Here is a 23,934-nt window from a genome sequence, read left to right as displayed (position 1 = left end):
AAACAACATTGTATTTTGTTGTATGTGATACAAACTGTAAATCTGAAAGTAAAAGCAATATTTTGAAGGAAAATATGAAATTGAATTATTTGAATCCTATGGTGTTGGAAACCTGCATTAAATTAGCTGGTGTATTTTTCTGTCCTTGCCCATTTATGGGTTTAGGACTGCTTCTATAACTTAAATTCATGCTGTCCCATGCAGAAAGTGCTTTGTAATGTTTGGAGAGCACTTAGGGGAGAATGGGCGGTCACCCAGCTCATGCCAGGAGTGCTCTAGATAATGAGTACTATTAATATAGAGTGATTTGAAAGTTTCCATATCGGCAATATTGTTCTTCATTACATGCATGCAGAAAACCCATGTAATCCATTCACTGTACTAAACTGAAAAAGGAAAACCAATTAACTAGGATATCTTACTACTGCCTTAAAGCAAGTTTTACTCTACAAAAGAGCAAACGTTTAACCAAATATTTTAAAGCAGAGGATATCTTAAGACCATTTAATTCATTTTTACAGCCTGGAACACTTTTGAATTTCCTGATATTTCCATGATTGTGGTAACCCGGTTCATAGTACTCGAGCACCTTTTTTTTTTTTATTTTATTATGGCCCAATACCACACCCTTTCCTAAAGGTGACAGGACTTAACAGCAATTCTCTTAATAGTTCTGAACCTAATTAACTACAAATTGGCTTACTTTACTTTTTCCTCCAAACATGTTTGAATTAATTTGCTCAAATGCACAAAGCCCCTGTAGCATGGCACAAGTGTATAATGCTAAAAACGCTGCAGTACATTAATTGAAGCCATCGTCATGAACCAATTCAATCAGCCAAACACAAACCTGAATATTCTGACAAAATAAATTGTCAAGACAATTAGGTTACAGAGTGCAGTAGTAAGATGAAAATAAGCAGAGGGAATTTCTCATTTTATTTGTTTATTAAAACCAAAAATAAAAGCAATTCAAGTACACTAAAAAACAAAATCATAAACTGTAAATCGTAAACTAATATAAAGGGTGTTGGTGTTCATCCAGAATGAAATCTGAAGATGAAAAGTGCAAGTTTATAGTTTTAGAAGTGTCCATTCAGGCACTCAAGATTGAGGTTTTAAAAATCAGCATCCAGTCTGAAAGTGTTATCTGTAGGTCCAGACATGACTCCCATTCTCTGATATTCTCCAACTCGCTTCTCAAAGAAGTTTGTCTTGCCCTCCAAAGAAATGTTCTCCATGAAGTCGAAAGGGTTCTCCACTTTGTAGATCTAAAATGAAATTCAGGAAGGTTAAGGACACCTCAAAATCCATCTGTTAAAACTCAGACAATGCAGAGCGCAAGTGTCATCTGTGCTCCCCTAGAAACTCAATACTGATCTGAAATCAGCCATAGACACTACATGCTGTCATGTAATGGAGATTCAAACTAATTTCCCTATGAATAACAATGCCTGAAATGTCACAGCTGCAAATGTATAGTCTATGCAGGTTAAGCTGGCAAAATAGTTGCCATTTTCTCAATTTCACCATTCTTAAAGTATTAGTTCATATTTTTTTTTTTATCATTTTCTAATAATTTACATAATCTCAAACTCTTGACTTGCTTCCGCAGAACACAAGACATTTTTAAAAGGATACGTTTGTTTGCCCCTACAATGCAAGTGAATAATGACCAAATTTAAACTACAAAAAAAGGACATAACAGCAGTACAAATAAGTAATCCATAACATTCCAGTGGTTTAATCCATGTCTTCAGATGCAATCCAATTGGGTTTTGGGTGAGAAAAAAAAAAAAAACTCTTGCAATTACAGATCATGATCAAGCGATTACAATTCCTAGTGCTTGATGCATGTGCAGAGTGCTAGAAGGAACTAAGAATAGTAATCAAACTTGAAATATTGATCACAAAAGGAGACTGCTGATGTAAAGATTTATAATGAAAGATACATTTTGGTTTAAAAAAAATGTATTGGATCACTTCAGAAAACATGGATTAAACCACTGGAGTCTTACATTTTATACTTCATGTCCTTTTAAGAGCTTAAATTGGATCACCATTTACTTGCATTGTACAAACAGATCTACATTACAATATTTGTTTTCGGCTGAAGAAGTCCATACAATTTAAGATGACATATGGGGAGTAAATTAGACAATTATATTTTTTGGGTAAACTACTTTTAAAAGTAAAGTTTGCATCTCTGCTTTTAGAAAAGCAAGTCTACTTTTTACAAATTATCGGTGATCTTAACACTTTGGTCATAGTGTAACATTACATTTTAAATAATTGCAAATCGTATTAAAGTTTCTGAATCTCTCAATGCAGTTTCTTTAAGTGCATTTCTTTGGTTACACATTTCTAAAATAATTTGAAGAACCCATTTGACACATGGTGCATTTATATACATGCACGTAGTGCTGAAAACAAAAAGGGGGTTGAAAATTGGGGGGTAATCAGTACTCCAATTACAATGAGAAGTAATGTGTTCTGTAGTATATTAATATTTTTGAGTAATTTATCCAACACTGAATACAACTTGTGTTTATAATAAATGTTTGTTTGTTTCATTCATTCATTTTTACACCATGCCAGCTTCTATGGCTATATTCGTGGCGGGAACCAGGTTTAGTTACTTAAAATTAGTTAAATAAGTTAAATGAGGTGTTTGATTCATTTTTCCTAAAATTTAAAGGTAGATTAAAAACCTTTTCAAAAGAATCAACTGAATAATACAGGTTCCTCAGGTGTGTAGAGGTATGACAGTCCAGTAAAATATGTTTAATGGATAGTGGGTTCTGACAAGATGAGCACTTTGATGAATTTTCTCCTGATAGTAAAAATTGATGCAGGAGTCTTGTTTGTCCTATCTGGCATTGCGTATAAATGACTTGATCCCAGCGATCATTAAAAGGGAACACATATCTTGTTCCAACAACAAGATTTATTTCTCGTAATTTGTTGTTTAAACATTGATCCCACTTTGACTGCCATTTGTTTTTGATATATACATTCAGAGTTGGTTTCAGATCTGTGGAAGGTTTAGGGCATTTTACTGGTTCAGTAGATAGTGCTTCTCTGGCAGCTCTGTCTCCTTGTTCATTGCCGGAGATTCCAGAGTGTCCAGGTACCCAGCAGAAAATAATATTAAAACTTTTTGCTTCAAGAGATGACAGTTTGATTAAGATCTTCACGATTGTTGGGTGATCAGTTTTAGTAGCTTCCAATGCTTCAAGACATGATTTTGATTATAATGAATGTACATAGTAAATGGCAATATAAACTTGTCAAATGGATAAATTCTACCTTGTCAAAACCCAGCTCCAGTAGTAGTCGGTCAGCCACAAATTCAATGTACTGCTTCATCATGTCACAATTCATGCCAATCAGCTTCACTGGTAGAGCCACAGTCAGGAACTCCTAGTAGTCAAAAAGATAGATACAAATTTGAGTCATTGTGGTCAATGATGAAGGAGGGGTTCTTAGTCACTCAATCATATTAAAAAAATAAATAAAAAATTAAAAAAAAAAAAACCCTTTGCAGGTTGAACCCATAATCATTCGATAACTAGTCCATATTTTTAAACAACTACACCACCCATTTAGAGGGGCAGCTCCCACAAAAGTGAGAATTGTTTAAATTACTCACCCTCATACTGTTTCAACCAGAAATTCATTTCTTCCATTGGAAACAAAAAATGTTAGACAGAAGGACAGCCTCAATCGCAATTCACTTTCTTTGCATTTTTCCATACAAAAAAAGCAAAAGCTACAATTCTGTCTAACATCTCCTTTGCATTCAATGAAAGCCATACAGGTTTAGAATATGAGGGTGAGGGAATGACAGTATTTCCATCTTGGTTGAACTATCCCTTCAAAACTGAACAGAAATGCTACACCTGTTGGTGTTATATGCTAGGTGCACAAACCTGTTCAATTTCAACTGCATTTGTGATTATCTTCTTCACGGTTTCTTCTGACGGCCTATTGACCAAGTGCTTGAACATGAGGCAAGCGAAGTCACAATGAAGACCCTGTTGAATAACAAAAAATAAATAACTTAACAACATTTTAGAATTTTTATCAGTGATAGGGCACATCTTAAAATGGTTACCTCATCTCTGCTGATAAGTTCATTGGAGAAGGTGAGTCCAGGCATGAGTCCTCTCTTCTTAAGCCAGAAAATAGCAGCAAAAGACCCAGAGAAGAAAATTCCTTCCACAGCAGCAAAAGCCACAACTCTCTCCCCTGTATATTTTAAAATAAAAATTTACAACTTGCCAAAGCTTTTATCATTGACATGACAACTTTAGGCGTAAAAACATACCGTATTGTGCGTTTTTATCTCCAATCCAGTTGATCGCCCAGTCAGCCTTCTTCTTTACACATGGCATAGTCTCAATCGCATTGAAAAGATATTCCCTAAATGAGGAAAACAAAGCATTTTATAAGGCAGTGTCCAAATAACTAAAGTACACAATAGATAAACACATTGAGAGCTCAGTTTAGGCGACTATTTCGTGCTGACGCCATACAATCAGCTGACCACATGTCCACTGATGTCAGAGCAGTCAACACCCAGCTCCCATTATCAGCTGAGGTACGTACCCCTGCGCTTCTCATCATTGCTCTCAAAACTCTCATAACAAAAAGTCTAATAACTCACCTCTCTTTGGGATCTTTGATGTACGTATTGATCAACAGACTGTACATTTCCGAGTGGATGTTTTCCATAGCAATCTGGAAACCGTAGAAGCAACGTGCTTCGGTCACTTGGACTTCCTGAGTGAATCGCTCCACCTGGAGCACCACAGAAGAACTGTGCATTAAAGAACTGGGTTGAACCATTATTCATGCTTGTCAAAGACTGCCTCTGAACTCACCAAGTTTTCATTGACAATGCCATCACTTGCAGCAAAGAAAGCCAAAACATGAGAGATGAAATATCTCTCATCATCTTTCAGAGAATCCCAGTGCTGAAGGTCTTTAGACAGGTCAACCTTGGAAGGGGGTAAAAAAAAAAAAAAAAAAAACCACCACACACACACGTTTCAAAATACTGCAATGTGCATACGTTTTCAGGAGTACATGCAGCTTTGTTGCATATGCTGCCATACTGTCCAGGATAGTAAAGCACTAGATCCCAATCAGGGACATACTTTGCTCATCTTACAGCAGGGATGGGCAACTGGCGGTCCGCATACGGCCCTCTGTATCATTGAATATGGCCTGTCGGACAAGACTGAGGACTGATTTTATTTCTTTGAAAAAGGGATTATGTAAAAATTGCATTCAGTTTATGATGTTATTACAACAAGTGACCTCTTCTGGTCAACAGATCTTAGCAGACCTGATGATCACTCTAGGATTCTAGCATGTAACATCTTACACTTGCTCATTTATAAAGGTAAACTGAGCTAAATTTTACCTCAGCTTGTCAGCGACAGTGCGTGCTATTGTTAATGTACGCAGGTGGAACCCATGTCTTTTGTTTGCCTGGATACAAAAGTCTGTCATTTAAGATTTCAATTTGATTTGCAAATACACCATTGATCAAGTGATCAAAGAGGCGTACAGTATGAAGAGATAAATACACCAGAGCTGCTCACCTCACAGATGTAAAGGGTAAATAAAATACAAGGGTAAAAAGCATCAAAAGTTTTTATGAAATCCGTGACAGTGCGGGAATCACCAAAGACATCTAATGCCATTTCGCTCGTGCTTGTGAAAAATGAAAAAGTTGTTATAAGAGGGAGAAACTTTGAAGAAATGCGGCAATTGATGCCTGACTGTTGAAAAGTCTTGCAAATAGAGAGAATGTTTTCTGACACACAGGACTGTTCGGTCTGTGCGTGTATGTTGTGGTGCTGAAATGTTTTGTATTAATGCACTGAAATGTTAATACTGGATACAAGAACATGTTACAGATGATAATATTTAGATTTTAACTAATACCTACAAGCTGTTTTATGAGGTGGGGTTGAAAATGTTGCCTGTTCATTTGTGTGTTTGTCTGTTGCAAATGTAGACAATGCAAATGAGATACATTTTCAAGAAAATGTAAGTCTGAAGTATATTGCTCGTCAATCGAACATGAATTTGTACATGTGAACAGCATGTTTTAGTAAAAATGCAAGTTACAGGTAACAAAATCTTTAAAAGAACATTGCATTAGTTGTGCATAGATTTCCCACAATGAGGATATTGAGTAAAGGGGTGAACCCTGTTAGAAATGAGAAGAAAATGTTGGCCCTCTCCTCTTTCAAAAGTTGCCCATCCCTGTCTTACAGGTTAATCAGTAATTAAATTAAGCTAATTTTAATTATACCTCCTCAGCAGTCCAGAAGGAGGCCTCTGCTTTCTTGTACATCTGCCAGATATCATGGTACTGAATAGGGAAAATTACAAAGCGATGGGGGTTCTCCTTTAGAAGAGGCTCCTTCACTGCATCCCCTTTCTTGGCTTTTGTCTGTTCCTTCAAGTTAAAAAAAGAATAACACTGATAAATACCGTAACACTTCAAAGCACGATTACTATGGAAAACTTTTGTAGCGTGCAGTAGTTCGCCTAGAACAAAACCGCTGTAAACAAAGAATGGTGCATCTCAATTTGACTAGCTACAGAAAAATGGTCACATCAATCTTAACCTAATTTAAATAAAAGGAAGAAAAGAAACGCCATTCTGTACATTAAAGCTAATGGAAAACAAAGTCTGCGCCGTTACACAAATCAGCTCGAACTACTGACCCGCCAAATCAATATATTGCATCAGTAAACTGTAACATTTACTCTCCAACAGAAAATACTCGATTTTTAAAAATGACGTTATGATTAGTTCCTATGAGTTTAACATGAAAACAAAAGCATCTATGGCGAGGCTGGGCGAGCCAAACTTGGCGCGCTTTAAATCCGCCAAATTATACGCAGCATTGTCAAGACAGTTTTATAACTAGTGATCTACACATGAATATAATAAACGTACATTACTGGTGTCAATCCTGAAGAAACGTAAATCGATAAAGTTGAAGCAAACATACCTCTGAATCGTCAAAAATTTTGCGCGCCGTTTTGGACGCCAGGATTCTGGTGGAGTTCAGACTGGGAGGCTGAGGACAAAAGAATCAGACAAAAAAAAAAAAATATATATATATATATATATATATATATATATATATATATATATATATATATATATATATATATATATATATATATATATATATATATAAGATCGAGATCATGATCACCAAATTATGCAACACTTGCCATTTAGTTAGCAACAGATCATATTTATGTAGTGGTAACCGATTCAAATTTAAGCGCGATCAATACTGAAGTACCTCAGTATGCGCCTTTGAAACAAATAACACGTATACCTGTTTTACCAAATAACACAAAGCATTCACTTACCGTATTTTCTTTGTCTACAAAGGACATGCCAGTCATGTTTGAAGAAAGAGTGTTTTCATTCTTGGTTTTCAGTGGAGATCGAGTTGACAGCATTGTGAAATTTATAGTGTTAGGTAATATAATCTTTTTTTTTTTAAATAAGTGAGATTATTTAGTTGTAACGACTTGGCTAAAATAAAAAATATAATGTATAAAACAAAGCTACAAATAAATAAAAGAAACTGCAGGGGTTCCAAAGACCACAGTCCAGCTGGAGCGAAGAAAACGGATATGAATGCCGGTGTAACTCTTTTTATATTCGATCTTGGCGCTCAATACCGGCAGCCAATAGGAAAAGGGCAAATTCGCAGCTTAGTTTGGTCCTTTTAAATTTTGCGTAAGAAGAACCAATCAAAATTCTAGAAGACGTCACATGGGGACTTTAATCTCGCGGGAAATTCAAACGTGTTGGGGGGATGGAAAGTGTTACACAAAAACTGAACATGTTGTTATACAAGAATGTTCCTTAAAAAAGGCGCGATTATGAATAAAACGTAACTTATTCATATTACCTCTTAAAATATTTTATTCAACACATTCCACTTGAAATTTACTTTATAAATGTATCTTACTGTTAACAGTCCACACAAGAAAACCTTTATATTTGTATTTTTAACCATATAATTTATATTTGTGAGACGGTTTTATTTGTAATTATTTTCGAAACTTGCGGAGTAGTGTTTTAAAGAAAACAATGAGATATAGGGCTAGTGCCACTGGAACCACTGCAGCACTGTAGCTGACACAGATGCCATTAAACAATAAACAATGTAAGGTAAAAGAAAACCCCGACTGCTTTTGGGGAAAAGAGTGAATTTATCTGTGCCTCTATTTATAATGCAGACACAAATCCAAGCCTTTTTTTTTTTTTTTTTTTTCAAAACTACTAACAGGAAGCCAATGTTTCGCGCCAGATTTGAGTAAACAATCAAAATACCCTTAATCATCATCTGTCAAGCCTTCCTATCATACGGTACATCTGAAATATTGATTTGAAATCATGAACGTACAACACGGCATTTCATGCTTACATTTAATACCTCCATAAAACCACCCCTTTGACGTGGCGCCAAATGTTGTGTTGTTATTGTTGATGCTTCTCTTGTCCACAAGTACAAAGATCATGTTGGGCATCATTTATTAATATAACATACACTTTAGTATATTAAAAGAGCGTTAATATGTAGAGAGAAAGCATTTGCATTTTTATAGACGATCGAAGTCTATACCACAACAAACTACCAGCAGAACCAAACACGACAGCTCGTAGCTTTTCTTAGTAAAAAAAAAAACGACATTAGCACAAAATCCAACGCAATGACTTCAAAACGTATATTATTACACGCTAAATACTTTCATATCAGTTGCCTTTTAACAACAACAAAAAAAAACATTTTCAGGACGCGGGAAAAGGAACAATAAAAACGCCCAAGAGGTCAAAGTAGAGGGTAAAAACACTGTATGCTTTAGAGACTCCGCCGACTAGCGGCAGGAAGACTTGAATGTTGGTTGTGTAAGAATCCGTCATTTATGTAACAGTTAAACGGTTATACAAATACAAAAGTTTTATTCAGTAGCGTGCAGTTTTACTTAACTCACAGATTACTTAAACTGTGTGCTTTATGTGGCTATCTGTTGGTAAATGATAATGTAATGTAGAAAATAGCACAAATATACAAGCACAAAATACAGCAAAAATGTCTCCACTATTCATTATCCACTAAACAGCAGATGCTCGTAACATCTGCCCTGTGATAAAAGATATAAAGCCTCTAATATAGTTTAGGTATCGAGAAACCGCCTGTAATGTTAATTATCAAACAACAGGAGTCGCGCTTCACCAGATTTAAACCTTGCTCTTTGGGAGACCTTTATAGTAAAAATGAGTTTGCAACATTAGCGAAAAGTAGGTAAAACGCGATTATTAGCGTACATGTTAAATAACAGTTGTTCCACGTTAAGAAGGCAGACTCTTTTTTTTTTTTTTTTCATAATACAGTAAAAACAGAAAGCACTGCATTTGGAAAATACAGAAAAAATATTTATAAACAGACATGTATAATAATAATAATAATATTAATAAACTTAATCAGAAAGAAAAACAAGATCATAACACTTTAAAAATCGTTTTTTCTTGCTATTATTTAGAAGTTTAAGAGATTACATAATACAAGATATTTAAACTAGAACGATTTCAAATCAGGATGAAGAATGAAGTAATGTGTTCTTATGAATAAAGTATTTACAATGCTAAAATATGTGCAATGTGTTCAATGACATGGTTATAACTTAAAAATAGAGACATTTATCTTTAAATGATAATATTAACTCACAGTGTATAAATGTGTTATCTTCGTACATAAATTATGTAAACGTTCTTTCTTCGTGTTACAGAATACACATACATTTTTCAGGTAGTAATCAGGCACTTCTCCTGTGAACATTTTAGAAAGAAAGAAAGAAAGAATTCCAATAAAATTTGCATTAAGGAAATGTATAGAACATATGTTTTGCAGAATTGCCTTACATGTTTATTTCTTCCACCAAATTATTGATTTTTATTTTTTACTGCATATAACACAAAGAACAGTTAAGCACTACATTTGGGGGGAAGGAAGAGAAAGCAAACAGACTTATATAAGAACGCAACGTACAAGTATATGGTGTCGTAACAAAAAACAATTTTGATGAATTTTATCTGTATGCAGTTTCTATAAGATATAACGATTCCACAGTGTATATCTGAAAAAGTTTAGTCTAATTCGACAGCAAATAGTGTTTAATCGTAATATTTTAACAATCAAATGGCCGTTGTTCATGCAGTGAGCATTTGTCCAGTTCTCCACATTTTCAAACTGTATGATTTGAAATGTATTTAATTAAATGTCATTACAACGAACATAATAATAATACTAATACACATCGCCATCCATTGCATTGGCAGTGGTTTTGTTTATTTCGACTCTGTTTCCCTTTTACGTTTCAAAATATCGGTCAGTAAGGCAAATGGGCGGAGACATGACTTGTCACTCATGCTGCTATTTCCATATTTACAACTCGTCACCCTCAGCGATTGGTCGCGCCCCCTAATCGCTCCACAAACGCGCAATGTGATTGGAGGAGGTTTGTTACTGGGTGCTGTGGGGTGACCGTGTTGAGAATTTACATTGAGCTACTGTTGTGTAACGGTGTCGTCATATCAGTGCATGGTTGTGTAATGATTCTATTGTCTGTTTTAAATCTTGACGTTATACACGTTGTGTATCACATCACATTTTAATAAATGTCAGCTCGTTTTTATGCTACTTTTTTCTAATTGTTATTAGCCTATTCCTGAGTGTATGAAAAACCTATTCAGTCAATCGTTTTCAAGTGTCATTTTACTTCCTAGCCAGAGGGAATTACATTATTAGTGTTAAATTATATACATATTAGCTTTAATGTTTTAGGCTTATAAAAATATCAACAAAACAAGTGATATTTGTAATTATTACTACAAATGTTTATTATTAAATTATATGGAATATTGCAGGTAGTATCACATACAGGAATACTGTCCAATTAACAGAAGTAACATCAATAACATTTATTCATATATAAACAATAAATGCACGTTTGAATACACATTACATTCATATAGATAGTGATATTTATATACAAATATACAACAGTCAAGAGTAAGTAACAGATGAACTGATGCAAAGCCTTTGGCAAAGGGAGTAAATACATATTGGGAGACATAACTTATATAAAAGTAAACAATAATTCCTTATAAACAACCATGATTAAAATAAAATAATCCAGTGCAATGTCACTTTGTTTTATGTACATGAATGTGTAGCAGCCTTGGTTTTCTTATATTTCCCCAGTAAAATGGTCAGTGGGGTGTTGTCCTGAGGTGAGTGGTCTGAGTGTCAACCTAGTTTGAGGCTGGAAGAAGTACACTAAGGGGCAGGGAAGATGGTGGTTGGGAAGAGGCCATTTTGTTGAGATCACGAACTTCATTTGGCCATGCTGTGGACCTCTTGGTTGTCATATGACGTCGAGCGTGCTTGGTCAAGTGGTCACTTCGCATGAACCGGCGCTCACACACAGGACAAACAAACTTCTTTTCACCTGTGTGTGTCCGACGGTGTCTGGAGAGTTCGTCGGAACGGGCAAACTTTTTGTCACAACCTTCCCAATGGCAACTGAAAGGTTTCTCACCTGAGATGCAGAAGAAAGGTTTGTTTAGTCCAAATATTTGTTAATTAAGGGTAGCAAACATGTTTATGGGTACATCCTACAAGAACATAAAAAATGCTTGCTAGATTGCCAAATGAATACAAACCTGTATGCGTTCTTAGATGAGCCTTCAGGTGGGAACTTTTAAAGTAGGTCTTCTTACATCCTTGGAAGTTGCAGACGTAGTTCCGCCTGCGAGAGAAGTCAGACTGTGTCACTCCCCCACTCTGACCTGAGGGCACGTAGACTGGCGCAGGGGCCAGCGGCAAGAGCTTAGTGTTCCCAAGGGTAACAACACTCTGTTGGCAGGTGGAGGCCTGAGACACCTGGGACTGGGGGACTACAAACATCACAGTGCCCTGTGCCACAGATGAGCTCACCAGAAGAGGTTGAGAGAGGGGGGCAGTCTGTGGAAGAATAGGTTTTGACCCTGAGGCCTGCATCTGAACCGGGGTCTGAACAAATGCAGAGATGATTCCAGTCTGCCCATTAACAGGAAACACTTGACAGAGCACCGGGGGGCTAGCTATGGGGGACTGTGGAATGGCCTGAGAGGCAGACTGTGATGTGGGGATAACAGGGCTGGTGGAGTCAGGGGAGGGGGCAGTTCTCTCAGTATCTGCAGTGTCACACGGGCTATTGCAGCTTTGCAGTTCTGCTGTAGGGTTGGCACAGGGCTCTGTGAGCTGTAGGGGGATTTCCGAAGAACATGGATTCTCCTGCCCTGTGGTCAGTGATGGAATGTTGTGGTCCATGGAACTGTCGGCAGTGTGTCGTATAACACTGGTGGATCTGCGGAGTGAGGGCTGTTCTGTGGTTTGTGGTGGAGCTGGGTTCAGCATGACTGTGGTACTGGGATGCAGGCTGACATGACACATTGCCCTGTTGGTCAAGACTGGGCATAGTCTGGACTGTGACAAGACTGGTTTGAGACCTGAGCCTGCCACTGAGGTACTGAGAATCGCTGTGCCCGAAGTTTCTGCGAAGCTCGGGCTATGGGGAGGGGTCATGCACTGGTTGGAGAGAAGAGAACTGGCTTGAGTAACTCTACACTTTCCCTTTCAAAAAAATGTATACCATAATAGGTTTCACTTCCATGGAATCCAAAACGCTCAAAGCCTTCTTTGATTGAAATTATTTATTTATTTATTTGCAATGCTCTCTAAGCACAGGTTCATTCGCCCATTTTTTCAGCCATCTTGGTTCTGAAAGTATTTGTCCCATTCATTTTTTCCTTAGGGATTTCATAAAATTAAGGGTTCTATGCTATGAAACAAACCAACCAGTTCCGAGGTGAATCACAATATTTGAAAAACAGACAAAAAGGCAAATGAATAAGACTGTATATTTACCGTCTTTCATGAGGGCTCAAACTACAGTACAATCTCATGAAGCATTGCAAATGATGTAATCAAATTTAAAAATATAAACTATTGATTTATAGTTGTTGATTTTAAGATTAGAACCAATATATAAAATTTTTTTGCCAAAAAAATCAGATATTTGCAAATCACAGTAGTCTGAGTGTGTTGGGAGACCGACTCAATTGCGTCGTTCACAGTGCGTCATTGGAGTGGGCATAAGCTGCAGAGCTCCTTTGGCGCACTTTGTTGGCCGCAATTCTCTGATTGGTGGATCTTTCTCTGCTGGATCATGGAGAGTGTAGTTCTTTACCAGGACTTCCACTATTAAACCATTTTTAAACAATGAACTTGAATTAACTCGGACAGATGGCTTCAACAGAGGCATATACCATCTGTGAACAACCTGAGAGCTCACAGTTGGTCTGTCTTTAAAGGTTTCAATTTGCCTATGAAGAAAATGAATGGGATTTTTACTTTCAGAACCTGACTGTTGCGCTCTATTGCAATGAGGATACAGTATCAAACATCAAACACAAGGCAGTCATTTTTTTTTATTCAGTCACTCACCAGTGACGAGAGAGAGGCCAGGTCTTTAGGGGACTCGATGACTTCAGGCTGCAAGGCAAGAGAATCACAGGAGTCTGAGGTGGGCGTTAGTGGGCGAGGCTTGTGTGACCTCTGGACCCAAGAGCTCATGCATACCAAAGCCTCTGCAGCCTGCAGGTCATTGTATTCCAGAGTGGAGCAGCAGGACTTCTCACTGTCATGCCTGTTTTTCTCCATCATCATCATCATCTCACAGTTGTCCACTAGACTGGACTGTGGAATATAAAAAGGTGATATAAAGCACATGTATAATATTGATGCCACAGTGGTAAACTGGCTGCTGAAATAGTCTGTTATGACCACAATAACATCTAATTCACTTTGAAGAGGCATCAAGAGCCATTGTTAAAAAAAAAAAAAGAAAAAAGGGGGGTACTCAATGCAGTTGTTTAACATGCGATAAACGTGGAGAAATGGCGATACAAATGAACGGCGTAGCACTGTTTGCCAAACATACGAATCATGTGATGAGTGCTGAACTGTAAATTGCTGCTGCCATTCATGAGCAAAGGAAGGGGCCCCACTGTTGGGCGACTACACCCACCCAGCCCCTCGCACAGAGCTGCTGGGAACCTCCCATCGCCAAATATAGATTTTAAAGTGACGTGCACCTAACCAAAGCGCCATGTGAGTATGCCATGCAAAGAGTATGGGTGGTAAACCACATCAAGACATATTCCATTAAGGTTACTGTTTTTGTCATAACGGAGCCTCGCGCATAGGTCAGCTACACCAAGCAAAATACAATGCAAAGAACGGATAACGTTGTTAGAACACAGCAAAACAATGTATAACATAATGGCACAATCACATCAGATGTATACATTAAGGAGAAGCCATTATGTTTCGTCAAAACATGAAACTGGCATATGTTAAGGGGGCAAATAAGAACGCGAACACGTAAAAAACGATGACAATAGTTTGAAACCTAAAGTAGCACTGCAGTTCAACGCCAAAGCTCACATGACGGTAATGCACAATGATTGCGGCAAATAACTATTTACAATTAAATTAATAAAACATATACAATTTTACACAGAGGACGTGGCTCCTTGAAAGAGTCAGGAGCTGTTCTGTAAAGTGTAATAGGCAATTAAGTCAACAGTTATGTATAATTATATATAACAAACGATGTGCATGAAAATATGTAGGCTACTATGTGGTGCAACTTTGTAACACCAACAGCGTACGTCATTAGTGGGTAAATGCGCAAATATACATTATAAATATATAAGTTGCAATTAATAAACTACTATGTCAGTGAAAACAAACTTACCCGTTGGTAGTCAGAAGCAAAATTCAGCATGCGTGAATCTCTAAAAAGCGATGCCAAAAGTCAGCAACGGGAAGACAGTAGTAATACGACCGTTCAGCAAACCCTGGGCATATAAGTCTAACCACTTTTTTACAGCAAGGTCCAACCTCAGCTGAGTGAATCAGGGGCGCAAAAAAAAAAAACAAACCCAAAAAAAAAAAAAACTGAAACAGAAAAGGGGGAAAAAAACAGAAACAAAATTCAAAGCGCTCTGGCGGGTGGTAACATGTTACCAATCAAAAACAAAGGTGTAGCGGGAATGGACCAATGAGGATGCAGACAGCGCGTGATCAGTACGTGATCGCTCTGCGATTGGCGGAAACGGGGTGCGTGGCTGTTGGGGGGCGTTACTGAGGAGTCAGCGGTGTCAGTGTAAACCCGGTGAACTCGTTGCTCGAGAACTGGGGGAAAGGTCGGCGCGGCAAAGAGCGGAATCGTGAGATCCTCGCACGCGTCTGGCTCGCTGTGCTAGCAGAGTGTGGCATGCGCAGACGAGCGCACACATGAGTCCACACTGGAAATTCCTGAGCCAACGCCTGTATGGTATGGAAATAAGACAAAAATAGTCATAAAGAAAAACAGGAAAAACCTACCGCAACATAATTGTGCGGGGTTTATATATATATATATATATATATATATATATATATATATATATATATATATATATATATACAAGCCTACTGCTTGTATTATATAGACGACTAGTAATATATTACGGTAATATTTGAATACTGGGCTGTCTCATGAATGTTTAGTTGCCTCTTACGACTGTTGCACAGAGGGGAAACGGGGACATCGTGAGATAACGAAAAGATACTGCTTACGCAAGACAATTTCTACTTCTAATAAAAATAGAAACAGCAATAATAACATTCAAATAATTAACCTACACACACACACACACATATATATATATATATATATATTTAAAGAAAATGAAATAATAAATAAAAAACTAATTATGATGCACATTCTATACGAAAACCATTTTCTTTTTCTTTTTTTTTCTGCCTTTAATAAACGACAGTTGTCACAACCGCATCACGTGCGTACACAGACACTTGGGTTTCACTGAACTAAATGAACTCAGTAAACCTCAGTGAACAGCTTTCTCTGAAAGAATTCCAGGGCGGAGCCTATGAGTATGCTGCATCTCTTTGTTGCAGCAACACTAACCTTTATATGCATTTCTGTCTTGTTAACTCAATGTGTTTTCTAAGATAATAACCTAAAAAGATTAGTGAGAATGGGTTGAAATGTTAGCACCTTTTCAGTGGGAAGGATAAACGTCCTAATTGTGTGTCCCCACAGGAGGGATGTGATTTGGTTTGGTAGGTCTGTCTGGGATAGCAGAGCTGAGCAGACAAAAGGCTTGATCAGTCCCTCCCTCTTTTTCAGAGTTTCAGATATTTCTTGTAAAAGACAGAAACATCCTGTTTCTTTGTCTGTGATTTGTTGTACAGTTAAGGCAGGTTAGACATTTGATTTTCCTACAACATCCCCTCTCCCAAAAAAACATTAAAGATATAGAAGAAATTCATGGATAGGCTGATATTCATAAAACAAAAATGAGATGTGCACATAATTATTTATTCCACACTGAACTGATAATAAAACGCACACACACACACACACACACACACACACACACACACACACACACACACACACACACACATGCGTGCGCGTGTCTGTGTTAATCCTATTTCATTCTACTATATATACTGTAAAGATACACAAAGGAGGTTCAGTCATTATGTTTGATAATACAAACTGCAAGTTTCTCACTGATTTGATTCCATGGTGCAATTTCCCAACTGATTGGACATTAATGGTAAAATATTGTCGTCTTCATCCTAATCCTGCACTAAACTGGCTAACACATTTCAACAACAGCAACAACAACAAAAGAACTTTGATTGCTGAAACACATGCTCTTTTAAAGGATGATTTTAATTGCAACATCTGGTCATACGTTTATAATTTTAATTTCAGAATAATGATTTTTCAGTTCTTTTTTCATCTTTTGGAACAGGTGTTGTGGGAGTCACATTTAAAGAGAAAAGACAAAGGTCTTCACTTGGTGTGAATGAGTACTATTTCTCCGTTTAGCACAAGCTACAAACAGAAAAACAGTGTGGAAGCTGAGAAGAAACAGAGCTCCTGTGTTTATAGAAAATACAAACCGGCTAAATGAACTCTTAAAGGGATAGTACACCCAAAAAATGAAAGTTCTCTTATCGTTTACTCACCCTCATGCCATCCCAGATGTGTATGACTTTCTTTCTTCTGCAGAGCACAAACAAAATTTTTGGAAAAATATCTCAGCTCTGTAGGTCCATACAATGCAAGTGAATGGTGCCCAGAAATTTAAAGCTCCAAAAAGCACATATAGGCAGCATAAAAGTAATCCATATGACTCCTGTGGTTAACTCAATGCCTTCTGAAGTGATATGATAGGTGTGGGTGAGAAACAATATTTAAGTCATTTTTTTTTTAACTATAAATCCACCTTTGACCAGCCCTGCCCAGTAGGTGGTGATATGCATAAAGAATACGAATCGGCACCATTCACTTGCATTGTATGAACCTACAGAGCTGAGATTTTTTTTATGTTCTTTTAAAAATCATTGTTTCTGTTCAGCAGAAAAAAGAAAGTCATACACATCTGGGATGGCATGAGGGTGTTAATGTTGACAGAACTTTCATTTTTGGGTGAACTATCCCTATAAAGGGGGAGAAAAATTATGCACATACACTTAAAAAGCATTTATTCAGAAAATAGAGGTTTGAGAAAATTTTCTAAAAACTGCTTCCTATATTAAACTTTAAATGTTCTTCCTTTTCTTCTGCACTGCATTGTTCTGCTATTTTGATCACTTTTATAAGCAATGCGCAGCAATTAATGTTGAATTGCAAATGAACAAAGCCTGTTGGTTGCTCTGAGGGGTGTGGAAGGTCAGTTCTTGTTATGATGGCAATTCCACAATTAAGTGAAAAGATATTTAATGAGGACTTTTCAAAATCAGATGAACAAATTTGGAGATCTTCACAGTTGTGAAGGACTTACATCTAACCTAACCCAATTACTTTCCAGACAGATCTTTTTTTTAGAAATGGAGCTGAGAAAATATCACATCATATTTAAATAAAGTAATTTCTTAATCAGACCTGTAGTCATCAAACTTTGCAGTCTTAGATGTCAGTAAAGAACTTCTGGACATCTTTTTAGGGGCATCAACTTAGCTTGTGTTTTCGGCCAAGCAGAGCTTCTTCTGATGGTTAGTATGAGCTGTTTAAACTCAGAGACCATAGAATCTTTCGAGGGTAGTGAGGCCATGTAGGGGAGACAGTTTGTGTGTGTGAAAGAGTGAAGGAAAACAGGGCGATCTATAGGGCTGGGTGACAGATTTGCTATCTACTTTGGGCTGCTTTTGAAAAACCACAGTGGCAACACGGGCAGAACTTTGAATATGGGGGAACCAATATGTGCTGTTTTAGCATGTTTAAACTGAATGACTTGTGCTCAGATAGGCAGAGTTCTAAAAAAAGTAGGTCATCCAAAAAAGGACGGGCTTGCTTTTAACCACTAAGATGCAACATGCTTTCCGTGTTGCGTAGCCCAAGTCTTCTCCATCTAGGCCATTAGAAAAAATTTCGAACTTGCAAGTTTTTTTTTTTTTGATATCATAAATTAAAGATTCTTGCTGTGGTGCTATCACAAGTTCTGGACTGGAATAAGACTAACACTTCCTCAGCATTTGAGTTATTCAATTACAAAGGCCAATCCACTGTCACTGTTAATTGAGTTCAGACTGTAAAAGAGCAGCTCGCCTCCACACCCAAGCAAATCACACAGCCTGGTGAAGCAGGATGGAAAAAGAATTTCACAATATTCACAATATTCTGTTCAGCCTCACACAGGTCTGAATATGTAACATTGCAATGAGAAAGTGACTCACAACGATCACTAGCAAATACAAATAAGAGTTTGCATACAGTTTGAAATTTATAGATTAAGCTCATTAAGCAACTGTTTATCTGCTGTAAATGATAGTTTTTAGAATTCTGCCTTTTTGAAAACAATTAATGAATTTCAAAACTTTCAAAAGAGAAACCACAAAAAAAGTAGAAAAGGCCAGATACAGGGTGTGGAATTTTGAAGCATTTCATTCGCTGAAACAAACACATCCTGTCCCACTCATCAATTACCATGTCCTGTCTGAAAAAATGCTTTGTGTAGAAATATAGCAACAAGATGCATATTCCAGTTACGTGATTCATTTAAAGAAATGTTGCAGATAAGAAGTGAAATGTTCAATATGATGCATACAATTCTGAGTGCTTCAAGTCTGTATCAAAATGTTCCTGAAAACACATTTTACAATACGTTGTTTGACTTGTAGATATTAATTACAATACATACAACAACAGAATAATCATATAAAATATAAGTTATCCATCCATTGGACATTTTAGAAAATAAAGTAAAATCAATAAATAATAATGGTTTCTCCCAAAATCCCTTTTCTACTTTCTTAAAACACAGTAATTCTCCTATTTCTCCTTGTCTTTAGGGATGTTCAATTACTTATATTTTGGAATTAACTCTGATTCCAGTTTTTCGGAATCGATTCTTAGATCCGATTCCAGACTATTTCTGGATTCTTAAGAAATAACGGGAGGCAACTTGGAATCTTACAATAAACAGTGCAATATAAAGCATGCTTCGCACTATTTATGATTAATAGAATGAATGACAAGAGATCATGTCATACCACTGAGTGGTTTCCAATGCCTCAGAATCGACTCTTTTTTTTTTGGAATCGACTCCCAGTCGTACTTGTATCCAAGAAGATGAAGATCTTTGTCATGAGGAGAGCACATCAACTTCTCCTTTGGTTGAGTAATGACAATATAGCTACCCACATTTGCTAGAATTCACTGGAATTTGCATTGCCTGACCAGTGATGTTTGATTTATCCCTGTCAATACAATACATTTATTATGACTACAGATGGCCACAAACCATTGCAAACATTTATCAGTCTTTTATACCATTTTGTCTCGAAGATTTTGCGTGTTATGGCAGCTCATACATATCAGCTATCTGGTTAAAAAAAAAAACAAAAAAAAAACATTAAAGGCCATATTGCTTTTTATATGGCTGCAAAACATTCATTGTGTTTCACAGTCTAGTATTCAAATTATGGCTGCTTCTGTTCAAACACTAACAGGAAAGAGATCATTCTTCCACTGACAGGAACTGGCACTCTTTCCATTGTACCTTTTCTTCCTTTTTTTTTTTTAAATACTATTTAACAGTATGAAACAAGCGAAGGGTTGGCAGCACTTTCAGACCTGACATGTCTGGCATTTTTCTCTATGAAACTAAACAAGAAGAGAGTTCAGCATTACAACATGAACGACTTCCTTACTGCTTATGAACACAACACAGAGCTGAGAGACAAAGACTGACAATGACAAACAGTGGTGGGGGAAGGAGAGGAAATGTGTGAGATAAAAAAACAACAGATAGTATTGTGATGTAAATTGTTTACAATTAAATCATGGTGGAGATGTTGCCATCTAGTGTATGTGTATCTCTGTGTATACAACCCCTAGTGAGTTAAGTCAAGGTTACAACCCATGCTGACATCAGACTCGTGAATATGCTGGCAGTGCAATCCCCACACTGAGTGTTTTCCACTTGGCACCATGTTCCTGCAAAGCCATAGTGTTGTGCCCTGCTCAAAATAGTGCTGTCTGTTTGGGTGAGCCCAAGTCAAACAGAATCCATAACAGGAAAATTCTGACAGCCCTCTACACGTGAGAGGGGAAAACAACCCTGAAAGCATGCCGGGTAAGTTGTAAACCTGCATGCCCTGGAATATTTATTTAGCTGAAAACAGACATGATTCTGTTTGTATATGTCTGTGCATGTCTATGGCACACATCACAACGGGGCAGGGCTTTTCTAACAGAAAGCCTGTTGCCAGTGTTTACATGCACACACAGTCAGCTGGTTTGGCTAGAGAGAAGCGCCAGAGAAACACCCATGACACCGCTTAGGCTCTCTCTCTGCCCCAATTTCCCTCTTGCCTTCCCCCCTCTCTCACTCTTGCCCAGCTGTTCCAGTGTGTGCCTCCAATGTTTTTCTTTTGTTGCTGAGAAAATTCCCCAAAACTTTTCTGTTCAGGTCAAAAAAGACCCAGAGTACAGGATTAATAACATTGACATAGGCTTGTTCTTCACGCTGAACACAAGCTTTTATACACTGCTTGGCCAAAAAAAAAAAAAAAAGTTTAACCACTCCGTAAAATCTTCTCCAGCACATCCCAAAGACTTTCAATGGTGTTAAGGTCAGGACCCTATGGTGGCCATTTCATGTGTGAAAATGATTCCTCATGCTCCCTGAACCACAATTTCAGCACGATGAATCTTGGCATTGTTGTCCTGGAATATGCCCGTGCCATCAGGGAAAAAAAAAATCCATTGATGGGATAACCTTGTCATTCAGTACATTCAGGTTGTCAGCTGACTTCATTCTATTGCCACATAACGTTTCTGAGTCTAGACCTAACCAACTGAAGTAACCCCAGATCATAACACTGCCTCCAGAGGCTTGTACAATGGGCACTATGCATGATGGGTGCATCGCTTCATGCGCTTCCCTTCTTACCCTAATGCGCCCATCGCTTTGGAATAGGGTAAATCTGGACTCATCAGACCACATTACCTTTTCCCATTGCTCCACAGTCCAATCTTTATGCTCCCTAGCAAATTCAAGTTGTTTTTTCCAATTAGCCTCACTAACAAGTGGCTTTCTTGTGGCCACAGAGATGTTTAGTTCCAATCCTGTAAGTTCTTGTCACATTGGGCGTGTGGAAATGCTCTTACTATCAGTATTAAACATAGCTATGAGTTCTGCTGTAAATTTTTTTGATGTGACTTAAAGCATTTTAGCGATCTCCAATCATTCAAGATTTCACCATTATCATTTCAGGTTTTAATAATGCGTTGGACAATTCTTAACCCAGTTCCAGTGTAGTTGCATTTCATCTGGAAAGAGTGCCACATATATGTTAGTGGTGGTACTATTTTTTTTTTACAGTCGACATACTACACAGTAAACCCTTAATTTCGAGTGAAGAAAAGCTGGAAAATGGAATACTTACAAACTGTATTTGTTTAAAACAAATACAGAATCGTGGTTTATATTCTAAAATATTTTACTTATGAATATAAATGTCCCCACACATAACTAGAGATCATATCATTACAAAGACTTGGGGATGGTCTTTTTTCACTTAGGCCAGTATAAGCAACCATTTAGCAATGGCCTAGCAACCACCCCAAACACCCAGACATTGCATAAATATAAACAAGTATAAAAATAGCATACAGTTTTAAATTAATTTTTAATTTAATTGTTGTGAAGAATTCAAAGACATTTTGATCAAAAACAAGATTAAGATAAGCTTTTCACCTCTTTTAACACTTAATCTGGTTAAAAAAAAAAAAAAATCACAGGAGGTAAAGAGCAAATATTTATTTAAAAAAATAACATTGCATGTGTCTGAGGCTTTTAAAGGCCTGTCTATTTTACATTTGTCCCCTTGCTTGAGGAAGATGTGTGTAATGGGCTTATTGTGTTAAAGGTGAAGTTATGCTTATTACTTTGAGTACCTCTGGCAGCAGACGTTGATGTAATTTGTTTGCATTTGTTTGTTTAATTTGAATGTTACATAGTTTTTGTTACAACATATTTTATGGGTAATAATTTAGTTTTAACGAGGATGCATTTTTTGATTTAGCTGATTTTGATCTATTACATCTATGGTTTTCTGCTTGCAAAACATAAATAAAGACTGGGGTTAAAAGTTTCTTATACATAGGTTTTAACAAAGGAATGGTCAAACCAGAAACAAAACAAATACTCAATTTCAGAGAAAGCAATGTACACTCTTCCCTTCACTCCACCATCTGTTGCCACATTTTTTGTGAACAGCTGTTAAGCATAACAACAAGCATCTCCACAGTATTAGATTTTTCTCTTTAAGATTTAGAAATTCTTACATTTTTTGTTTCATAAAACAAAGGGTAATATTTACAAAAGATGAGTAGTTTTAATGAAACCTTCATGATAAATTTCATTTTAGAAATCAATGCATTACATAATTTGTCTTGTGTATTTCTATATATACTTATATTTTCTATTCGCTTTTATTATTTTTATTCTATTTTTTATCTCTGTCTTGTATTATTTGTGCACTGGAAGCTTGTCACCAAGCCAAATGTCTTGTAAGCATACTTGGCAATAAAGCTCATTCTGATTCTGATTCATAATCTGAGAGTATACCATTATTGTAGAGCTCATTGTGACAGCAGTGGGTAGCAATTACATAATGTCCAAAGCAATTAGCAGGTAAAAAAAAAAGAACAATTGAAGTATGCATATCTGGAATTAATTTAAAAATCACAATGTGAGCAGATTTGGGCTATCTACTCCTTTATTAGCCATTTGTTGGACTGAAAGGGCAAAATGGCTTATGACAAGTACATTACAATCACAATATCAAGAGACAAGTAATTTATGCACATTTAATGTGCTCTTTCTGGACATGACACAATTGCAAGTTTCATTCCACTGCATGCACAAGTATAAACAACAACAAAAACAATAACGAGTGGTTTCATGCCCACTACCAGAGAGGCATTTGTTTGCACACAGCTTGACACCTTTTCTTAGATTTCATCAAGACAAAGTCTACAAGAACAAAGAAAAATGCTCAAGACACAAAAAACCATAAAGAAGTTGAAATGCACAGCTGAATTACTTTGAGTGAGACATTTAGAGAAACAGCTTTCAAGCATACCCCGAATATTAATTTTGCTCATCGAAATAGGACAAAAAGTAATTGCTGAAATTCAGGACAAAGGATCTATCACAGCTTGACTGAGAGGTGG

At 36.9% G+C, this 23,934-nt stretch overlaps 2 protein-coding genes and 1 non-coding gene across 5 annotated transcripts; all 3 read right to left on the bottom strand.

The window, feature by feature from the left end:
• Positions 1-918: 918 nt before the first annotated feature.
• On the bottom strand, positions 919-8,868 carry LOC127416494 (ribonucleoside-diphosphate reductase subunit M2). Of its 3 annotated transcripts, none has more exons than XM_051655896.1 (11): positions 8,493-8,868; positions 7,414-7,473; positions 7,041-7,109; positions 6,332-6,478; positions 4,887-5,003; positions 4,670-4,803; positions 4,331-4,425; positions 4,118-4,251; positions 3,933-4,037; positions 3,310-3,423; positions 919-1,271 (listed from the first exon to the last, which is right to left on the bottom strand). In XM_051655896.1, the coding sequence occupies exons 1-11, from the start codon at positions 8,496-8,498 to the stop codon at positions 1,119-1,121; spliced, it is 1,134 nt and encodes a 377-aa protein (XP_051511856.1). In that variant the 5' UTR covers positions 8,499-8,868; the 3' UTR covers positions 919-1,118. The 3 variants fall into 3 exon arrangements, with proteins under 3 accessions (XP_051511856.1, XP_051511855.1, XP_051511854.1); XM_051655895.1 differs by having other exon boundaries at positions 8,484-8,867; XM_051655894.1 differs by lacking the exon at positions 8,493-8,868 and having other exon boundaries at positions 7,414-8,435.
• On the bottom strand, positions 4,499-4,635 carry LOC127416558 (small nucleolar RNA SNORD94). The gene has a single exon (XR_007893144.1). It is a non-coding gene; the product is annotated as a small nucleolar RNA SNORD94 (small nucleolar RNA).
• A 2,155-nt stretch (positions 8,869-11,023) lies between the features above and the next one.
• Positions 11,024-15,098, bottom strand: LOC127416492 (Krueppel-like factor 11). The gene is made up of 4 exons (XM_051655891.1): positions 14,923-15,098; positions 13,608-13,859; positions 11,783-12,689; positions 11,024-11,658 (listed from the first exon to the last, which is right to left on the bottom strand). The coding sequence occupies exons 1-4, from the start codon at positions 14,950-14,952 to the stop codon at positions 11,372-11,374; spliced, it is 1,476 nt and encodes a 491-aa protein (XP_051511851.1). The 5' UTR covers positions 14,953-15,098; the 3' UTR covers positions 11,024-11,371.
• Between the last annotated feature and the right edge of the window lie 8,836 nt (positions 15,099-23,934).

The sequence above is a fragment of the Myxocyprinus asiaticus genome, chromosome 25 (assembly GCF_019703515.2).
Source record: "Myxocyprinus asiaticus isolate MX2 ecotype Aquarium Trade chromosome 25, UBuf_Myxa_2, whole genome shotgun sequence".
NCBI classification, from domain to species: Eukaryota; Metazoa; Chordata; class Actinopteri; order Cypriniformes; family Catostomidae; genus Myxocyprinus; species Myxocyprinus asiaticus.
This window is presented reverse-complemented; position numbering and strand designations above follow the sequence as displayed.